The sequence below is a fragment of the Mus caroli genome, chromosome 15 (assembly GCF_900094665.2).
Source record: "Mus caroli chromosome 15, CAROLI_EIJ_v1.1, whole genome shotgun sequence".
NCBI lineage: Eukaryota > Metazoa > Chordata > Mammalia > Rodentia > Muridae > Mus > Mus caroli.
The window spans coordinates 29,433,405-29,443,373 of NC_034584.1; the positions used below are offsets into that span (position 1 = coordinate 29,433,405).

Sequence of the window (9,969 nt, forward strand, 5' to 3'; positions counted from 1 at the left end):
GAAAGTTACACATCTATTTTTTATTTCCATTAAAGCAATATTATCTGTATAAGATTTTGGTCCACTTGTTCTCCTGGTACTATTCAAGTTTGAATATTTCAATTTAGTTTCTTATATCTAACATAAGAACTAAGTATTTCACATGAGCAAATTAATATGATTTAAGTAGATGTGCTCCTTACTATTTCTCATGTACAACAGCCCATCTTTCCTTCTGCTTCCCATCTCAGTAGCTGTGCACCTCTTCTCTCACACCCAGCAACATAAGTGAAATTAGAACGTCAGTCACTATACTGAATAATCTCCAATTAATGTCAAATCTCCACATATTTGATCACTTCCACAATAACTTCAACCACTCTGGTCATTTTTATACTTCCCAGCATCATTTGTAAAAATTAAAGTGTGAAAGACATTCTAAAACATCCGGAGTCAACATCAGCATGGCTGCTTATAGTCATGCCTTGACGAAAGGCCCCTGGACAGCGATTGCTTCGATTTCAACTCGACTTCCCTGTAAAGAAAACAAAAGTCACTGTCTCGATCCTTTAATGCAAGTCAAGGTTCAATAACACATGCAACTACTGGCAACATGTATTTTTACCATTAATCTCTTCACAGAAAGCAAGGATGAGAGAGAATTCACTAAGATTCTACAAGAAGTAAGGCTACCATGCTAGGCACATTTATACATTAGCTCACTTGATTCCCACAGCAGCCCTGGTCGTAAAACAAGGCACTGACCTCAGAAAGGCTGGCAAAGTGGTCCCACATCACAAAGACTAGCAGTGGATAATCAAACCCATGTCTTCAGGTTCCAAGTATAAGCTTTTTCTAATACACTCAATACTTTCAGTTTGACAATGACCTTTCCCAGGAACAACAAACTAAAGCAAGAACAAACGACACTCTGAGGTGGTTCAGTTACACCCTGCAGGTGTACAGTGTGGGCAGGAGGCATAGGGAAAGAGACTCCAGTGACGGAACACCAGAATCAGGATGGAGAGCATCTTTCCAGTGAATGGTCTAGATTCTTCATAATAGGAGAGCCAGGTGAATTTGTTTTTATTAAGATAAATAGTAATGCTATCCAAATTTTCTGGCCAATACTCCAAAATACAGTAGGAACTAGCAAGAGCATTAGTTTCACACCTTGTGGTCTGAAGAACTTCCTTCAGTGAGAACAAAGGCTATCCAGAAGTCTCCACGTAATTCTATACTGTGTTACATTTTCAGAAGTCCTTACTGAAAGGCAGACACTGAGGCAAGAAGTCAGACTGCAGAGGGATACACAGTAGGCCCAGCAATCTACCCTGCTCCAGTAACATCACAACACAACCGCTCTTAAGGTTTTTCTTATAATTTAATTCATCAGATTGTGTCCGATGGATCATGTCATACCCATGTGCTGCTCTGTACGATTTTTTTTTTTTAGCTTTTTTCAGATCACAACAGTGATCAGGTATTGACTTTTAGACTCTGTATTTCTGAGAAACAGGAACTGTATTAATTTTAAGTTTCCTTTCAAAGCGTCAGGTCTCATGTACTGTGTGTGCACTGGCATAGTACCAGGTACTTACTTTGGGTAAAGCAGCGACTTGGTAAGCAGCCCTGGCAGGAAGGTTACCCTGGAAATCTGAATGTAGAACAGTATCAGGTTAATCTCCACACATGGGCCCTTACTCAGCAAGAGAAGCAAGAATCTGGGAACAGCCTCATGGCCTGGTCTGACACAAACGACAGAAAAGCTTGCATTTAGATTGTCTGACAAGATATTCTGACACAAGACTTTATGACCTTTGGTACTTTTCTAAGTATTTTATAAGCAATGAAACACATAACCGGGCATCCTTGTCTTATAATGATGAGCATGGGTTTGGTCTTTAAAGTGATTCCTATGAACCAATGATCAAAACTGGGGGTGGCTCCTGATCTTCAGCGAGGACTTCCCTGTGAACTTTAACCTTCTGTGGTCACGTCTTCGGCAGAGAATAACAGGGAAGTTTTTTTTTCACACTACACCTTCATTTCATCTCACCAGGAGACAGGGACTCACTTCCCCTGCTACGGCAATGACAGCAACAGGAGCATTTGCTCAGATCTTAGACCTTGCCGGCATCTGTTCTAAGTGCTGTACAGGATAATCAATGTAATCATTCCGACAACGCCCTAAGGTGGCAGAATCCTGTCCTCACGTTACGGACTAAAAACTAGTATGGATATGTTAAGTAAGTTCCCAGTGATTTGCAGAGAGCCACAAGAAGGTAGCTAGACCATATCATAGCAGTAAGTCTGTATGTCTAAAAAGATTTAGGGGAGGCTTACAAAGCCAAAGAAACAAACAATAAAGTTAGGTTCTAGGAAAATGAATAGGTAGAGACTTATTTCCCTTTAAAAGTAAGTGAGAATAAGGTCAAATCACTTACATGTTTTATAGATCTCATTGACAGTGCCAAAGTCATTCATGTCAGCCAGTAAAACAGTTGTTTTCACCACTAGAAGACAGATATATATATATAAAATTTTTTTCTTCATTAGTTTTAGCCATTTTATCAAACTCAAAACAAGACTTAGAAAAACAGTGTATATCTGGGCAGTGGTGCATGCCTTTAATTTCAGCACTCAGGAGGCAGAGGCAGGTAGATCTCTAAGAGTTAGAGGACAGCCAGGTCTATAGAATGAGTTCCAGGACATCCAAAGTTACTCAGAGAAACCCTGTCTCAAAAAACCAACAAAACAAAACAACACCCCCCAAAACAAACAAAGCAAAACAAAAACCAAAATCCCAGTGTATGATTGTTATGAGTATCCTGATGAAACCAAGACTAAAGAAAGGAACCGGTGTTGTTTTTTAGAGCATTAAAAACACAACCTTTAGGGCTGGAGATGGCTTAGGGGTTGAAAGCACCTGGCTGCTGCTCTTCTAGGGGTTCTGAATTCAACTCCCAGCAACCACATGGTGACTCCCAACCATCTATAACTAGATTTGGTGCCCTCTTCTGGTGTGCAGGAATATGTGCAGGCAGAATACTATAAAGGAATAACCTTTACCAAAAAAGATATGCATACCCAGATTATTGGCTATTATACGTCCTCCACAAAGACCAAGGACATCCCAAACACACATTAACAGTGCTGGCTTGCCTGGCATGCATGAGGCTCTGAGTTGGATCCTGAGTGCTGCAAACAACATAAACAGACAACAAAACCCACCAATGAACAGGGAAGAAAGACCCGGTTACTCACCATTATTGAAGTCACAGCCTGCAGCTTTCAGAATCTCACCCAAGTTTTTAAGAGCCTGTGAATCAAGTCAAGAAAGGTCAAAGATGATGCTGTGTAATTACTTTAACTGCTATTTCCACACAAGTCAATTATGTACTGGCTTTCCGTGAGTGGACTAAATCTTTCTGAATTGTAGTGAAAGGTTTTTTATTTTGTAGGAATACTGGGATGGATACGGTATTGTACTTGGGAGGTTAAGGCAAGAGGCTGGGGTTAGTGAGTTCATAGTGAGTTCAAAGCCGCCTAGCTTATAAGAGACCCTGTCTCAAAATTTAAAACAACCCCTAACACCAATCAAAATAAAACCTCAAATAATCAAATCATCAGTAATGAATTATATATCCATACTTTGGGGAGAGGAGGGAGGTCAGTGGCCCTGAAAATAAACTTTCCAATCCATCTGACACATCAGCATTTGATTTTGATAACACAGGTAATAAGCAAATGGTTTCCTCTGTTGTTAAGCCATCTTAAAGGGGCTGCAGTGACAGCCGCCCCTGGTTCAGAGTACCTGTTGCTCTTGCAGAGGAAACAGTTGGATTCCCAGCACCCACATGGTGCTTTATGACCGCTTGTAACCCCGGTTCCAGGGAACCCAACAGGCACACATGTGCTAAATAAATATGTGCTAAATATGTGCTAAATAAACATGCATGCAGGTAGAATATTTATACACATAAAATAAATAAAAGAGTTTTTAAAAATCTTAGACCGAATAGTGAATAGCTGAAAACACATGTGATCACTGCTTAGGATCAAAGACTGTCTCCACGGTTCAACATTACCATGTAGTGTTACATGGTGAAACGGGGACCTCTCATGTGCAGGCTTACCTGTTTAGCTTCTTCGACTACCCCTCCTGGCACAAGCTGTCCACTGGAAGGATCCATGCCTACCTGTCCAGAAATGTAAATGGTCCTGTCCACTTGCACAGCTTGACTGAAATAAACAAAAACATATATATACACACACATATATATTTATGTGTGTGTGTATATATATATATATATATATATATATATTAGATAACATAAAAGCCAATGCTAAAATAGTCATAAGATAAAAAAGTAAAAGTTGTAAAATAAAAAAAATCATAAATCTGACATTTACTAAATTAAAATTTTGTTTACTGACATCTTTAAGAATGTAAAACAGTCACAGGTTGGGAGAAAGTACTCTTGCCTTGATGATAATGGACTAAACTTCTGAACCTGTAAGCCAGCCCCAACTGAATATTGTCCTTATAGGAGTTGCCTTAGGGCCGGGCGTGGTGGCGCACGCCTTTAATCCCAGCACTTGGGAGGCAGAGGCAGGTGGATTTCTGAGTTCGAGGCCAGCCTGGTCTACAGAGTGANGGCCAGCCTGGTCTACAGAGTGAGTTCCAGGACAGCCAGGGCTATACAGAGAAACCCTGTCTCGAAAAACCAAAAAAAAAAAAAAAAAAAAAAAGAGTTGCCTTGGTCATGGTGTCTGTCCACATGGTCTCTTCACAGCTATAAAACCCTAAAATACCCAGGATTATTCTATCCCTTAGGCAAATATGTAAATGAGAATTAAAACACCCCAAAGCTTCACATGAATGTTTGGAAACAACATTCCAATAAACAAAACGAACCTCTGCTAGGTCCAACAGATGACTACACATTGATGGACAATTCCAGCAAAGACAAAACAGGAGCAGAGAAAAAGATGACTGTTGCCAGGTGTGGGGATTGACCGCCAATGCCTGAGGCCAGGGTGGGGAATGGCCACCAATAAAACTCAGGAATGTCTGAGGGCAATGGAATGTTAAAGAATATGAAGCTGGGAGATGGTATTGAAAACCTTTAATCCCAGCTCTGGGGAGACAGAGGCAGGCAGATCTCAGTGAGTTCAAGGCTAGCCTGGTTTACAGAGCAAGTTCCAGGATAGCCATAAAAAGAAAGAAACTCTGTCTTGTAAACAAACAAGACAGACAAAAAACAAAAGACTGTGTGCCACACCACCTCTAGTAGGATCTGTGTGACAAGTTCCACTGACTGAGGCAGTTGACCTCAAAAGGGGGAGGCCTCCTTGGAACTGGTTGTGGAACTCTTCGCTGGAGAAAAAATATTGAGCTGTAGTTCTCATGGCAATCTATCTGTTTTGTTTTCTCTTATTCTTTTTCTTATTTACATGTTCTGGTAGCCTAGGCCAAATCTTAAGCAACAATAATGAGTAAGAAACCATCCCTAGAGATGGGGTCACTAACATGACCTTATCTCAGGGGAAACCAACGCTTTACTTTTTAAATCATTTACAAAACAATTATGAGAGAGAAAAATTTTCTTCCCAACAATAAAATTTCATATGGCTACATGTGTGTCATCGGAGGTGGGTTTTGGTATATGGTAAAGAAAGCCTTAATTAGAAAGAATTAAAATAGTTTAAATTTATGTGTTGAAGATTTATAAAAAATTAGGCATTAGATGTTAAATAATAATTGACCATATGGGGCTGGAGAGTTAGCTCAGAGGTTAAAAGCACTGACTGTTTTTGGTTTTGTTTTTTGTTTAGTATAGTATAGAGTTTATTCAGGGTATGAGGAAGGGAGTTAAGAGGGTAGTAGAGGTAGAGAAAGACAGAGAGAGGGAGAGTAGAGAAGTAGAGGCCAGCCATGAGCACGTTGGGGGTGGGGGGGAGTAGCGAGGGGACAGAGTGGGAATAAGAGAGCAAGAGAACAAGAGAGAGCACTGACTGTTAAATATTTATTAACCTGCTCTTGGAAATATGCCACTAGCCTTGGATGACTGCCCCTACTGAATAGATCCTTTTAGAATTGTTATATTTTGATGATTTATATTAATAATGATTTTACCTGTTCTGCTTTTGATTGTTTCACTGGATACAGTTTCTAAGAGATATTTTTGTGCTTAACTGTGTCAAATGATTTTTGTTGGTATTTGTGATTGTTTCACTGGATACAGTTTCTAAGAGATGTAATGTCTGGTTTTTCATGTATAAAATTCCCTGCTTAAGAGCTATAAAATACACTCAGATTCAAACTGCCTCTGTGTTTGTTTCTGTTTGTCACTATCGAATCCTTACCCATCTGGCCTTGAGAACTCACATCCCAGGAACCCCCATACCTGGCTGGGGTGATCTATGACAATTGTGTTTGTTTAAACATGACTCTGTACATTGATGAAAACTCACAGAACTTTACTCTTCAAATGAGTGATTTTAATAAGTCACTTATATTTCAATAAAACAATGAAACAAAAACTCATAGGAACCCTTTAAAAAAGCTGCCCCGTGAAAGAATAAGGTTAGTCACTGCTTGTTGCATGCCTGTAGATTCGTTTTTGAGAGCACGTCGCTCTACAGTGCTTACTGTGAACTTCCATTTTGCATTAATCCTTTGAACAGAGACTGTATTCCCACCTCTCTGGCTGCCTCTCTCCACTAGATCCCAGGGTCTCCTTAAAATGCTACTTTCTTTTTTTTGGAGACAGAATTTCTCTTTGTAGCCCTGTCCTGGAATTCACAGAGATCCTCCTGCCTCTGCCTCCCTAGTGCTGGGGAATTAAAGGCATCTGGATTAAAATAGTACTTTTTTGGGGGTGGGGTGTGCCTTTGCTTTTGAGGCAAGGCTTCATCCTGTAGCCCTGGCTGGCCTGAAACTTGTTATGTATTCTAGGCTGGCTTAAATTTACGGTAATACTCTTGCCTCTTGAGAACTATCATGGGGTAGACCACCAGCTTTCCCCACTGAACCTAGTCCAGTCACACTTCAGGACTTCAAACACCTGTTGGGGAATTTGGGCCTAACTGTTTGGGTGGGGAGAGACTGACTTTTTTTTTTTTTTTTTTTTTCAGTAAAGAATGGTCAGCTTTCAGTGTAGGATGGCCTAAAGGAGGCACTTTCTACCTCCCTACTATCCACTGGGTTAAAGGTATTGTGTATGGAAAACCTGGACTCTCTGGCCAGGTCCCATACACCACTGCCAGCTTCTGGTAGAGAGTCCTTCTCCGTGGCTGAAACCTTTCCTACCTCCCATACTGGTGATTTTGCAGGTTCAGGAGATGGAACTACCAAAGAATCGAAAGCCAGCAGTCCTATTTCCCTTGGCTCCAGAGGAAACCTCCTTCCTGTCCCCTTATCACCCTATCCTAGTGCATGCTCAACCCTTACACAGGAAGTGCTGGAGGTCGGCTCTGACAACTCAGAAAGCACAGGGTTCTCTGGCTTTCTTTTACTCATATCTTTAAACAGATAACTATTGAGCTTCTTAATGTGTGAGCTTTCCTCAGGTTGAACAAAACTATTGGTTAACACTATAAACACACCCCCCACCCTGCCCTTGTATAATTAGGCCATCTGCACTAGGCCTATTACAAAATATCTTCAATTTTTCACCACATCTGAAAGAGTTTAAGCTCGAATGCATCATCAATAATAAAAAACTTTATGATAGTAAAAAAAAAATTCATTTATTCCCAGAATATCAAAAGTAGTTATTGGAGCTGAGACTATTTGCATTTAAGATTGAAACTCCCAAGGATTTAAAGAGGTTTAGCTAAAAAACCAAAAAACAATTGACTACTTGATACTTCCTAGGCCTAAGAATCCTACTCCTTCGTTTGTAGGTTCCAGAAATTGTTTCCTAATGTTTTCTTTTTAACTATTTTGGGGCTGGAGAGTTGGCTCCGTTGTTAAGAGCACTTACTGCTCCTGCAGAGGACCCAGGTTCAATCCCAGGCATCAACATGGTGGCTCACAACTATATGTAACTCCAAGCCTAGGGGATCTGGTGCTCCTTCTTACCTCCTCAGATCTACAGTACACACATATTCATGCAAGCAAAACCGTCATGTACATAAAATAAAAAAAAAAATAAATCAATCTTACAAATAGACTTCATTTTTATTTATGTGTATGTGTGTTTTGCGTGCCACATTTTGTGTGTAGGTACCCAGAGGTCAGAAGAAGGCATCAGGGTCCCCTGGACTAGAGTTACAGATGGTTGTGAACCACCTGATGTGGGTACAGGGAGCCACACTTGAGTCCTGTGCAAGGGCAGGAAGTACTCTGAACTGCTGAGTCATCTTTTCAGCTCCTAATTTTTTTTTAAAAAAAAGCACTGTATTTAGTGTGTGTGTATGTGTGTGTGTGTGTGTACATGCGCGTGCTCTCGCTCACTGTAGTAGACATGTGGAGGTCAAAGGACAAATTGCAGGAGTCAGGTCTCTCCTTCTACCATGAAGGTACCAAACTCAGGACACTGGGTTTTGGGATACTGATACTTTTACCTGCAGAACCATTTCACCCATGCAGAACTTTAAAAGCCTTTTATTCTACTTCCTGTCCAGAAATACACTGGGCATGATGGTGCAAACCTATAACCCTAGTACTCAGGAGGCTCTCAAGTGTGGTGCCAACCTGGGATGTGTAGTGAATTCTGGGCTGTCTGGGACCACAGTGAGGTTACCTGAAAACAAACAAACAAACAAACAAACAAACAAACAAACACCACACAGAGAAAACACCTAAGTGATAGCAAACCAAGCCCAAAATCAGGGGGTAAAACTTTCAGAAACACTCCAATTAAGTTTCAAGTCATGATCTGTGCCATATTATGGCAGTGCTAATAAAACAGAAAGCCACTCAATAGCACTGGTGTTGCAATCCCTCCAGGTCTGTCCTCAGTGTCCTAAAATGTGCTGAGCTGTGCTTAGCTAATCAGTAACAATACTCCATTCATTCCCAGTGCTGAGGACTAAAAAGCCCAGCACATTAGAATTCTCTTGAGAGAAGCTAGAATTTCAAAAAGTGTACTCATCACAAACTTTATACACTAAAGTCTTTATTTTTGGGAAATAGTTCCCAAAATACGGAGGCCAGAAGTGGGCATCAGGTGCCTTCTTCAATCCTTCTCTACCTTCTCTACTATATTGAGTCAGGGTCTCTCATGTGAACCCAGAACTTGTTGATCTGACTAGTCTATCTAGTCAGCTCGATCTGGGGAGTTTCTGTCTCTGCCTCTCATATACTGTTATCACAGGAGGGCTACCACATACTGTTCATGTAAGTGCTTGGTAGGGATTAGACTCCGGCCTCCATGCAGGGCAGTTCTAAACAGGAAGCGGGACTAATTGTTCAAGGGGCTGTTAACAGTGCTAACTAATGCTTCTGAGAGGAGATCACACATTAACAAGCCCAATAGTTATCTATCTGAAGACACCCTTTGGTTACCAGGCTTCAGGACAAAGTGTCTCTTTGCTACACATGTCTTTTGTTCTGAAGTAAAGAAGGTAATCTCCTGCAACTATCACCAATAGCTGAAAGAGCAGGATTAGGCCGAGGAACAAAAAATTTCTACAATTTTCTTTTTTTTTCGAGACAGGGTTTCTCTATGTAGCCCTGGCTGTTCTGGAACTCACTCTGTAGACCAGGCTGGCCTCGAACTCAGAAATCTGTCTGCCTCTGCCTCCCGAGTGCTGGGACTACAGAATTTCTTCCTTAAAAGGGATTTGTTGGACTGATCCCTTCCTTCCTTCCTTAAGGTTAAGAACTAGCATTACTATTTAGGTTCATTTAGAAGATAAAGAAGCAAACTAGGAGACAAAGTCTCTCTGTAAGCTCACAGCATTAAAAAGAAGCCAACTAAGAATTTAAATCCTGGCACATGCCTTTAATCCCAGCACTCGGGAGGCAGAGGCAGG

General features: G+C 40.9%; 1 protein-coding gene across 1 annotated transcript in view; it reads right to left on the reverse strand.

Annotated features, from left to right (window-relative positions):
* Rida (reactive intermediate imine deaminase A homolog) overlaps window positions 1–9,969 on the reverse strand; it is a 13,248-nt gene continuing 3,279 nt past the window's right edge. Inside the window, exons 2-6 of the mRNA XM_021183634.1 lie at window positions 4,119–4,224; window positions 3,247–3,301; window positions 2,427–2,495; window positions 1,581–1,636; window positions 1–514 (exon numbers count right to left, since the gene is read on the reverse strand). Of these exons, the coding sequence (XP_021039293.1) occupies window positions 458–514; window positions 1,581–1,636; window positions 2,427–2,495; window positions 3,247–3,301; window positions 4,119–4,224 (343 nt within the window). The 3' untranslated portion in view covers window positions 1–457. The remainder of the gene's footprint in view (window positions 515–1,580; window positions 1,637–2,426; window positions 2,496–3,246; window positions 3,302–4,118; window positions 4,225–9,969) is intronic.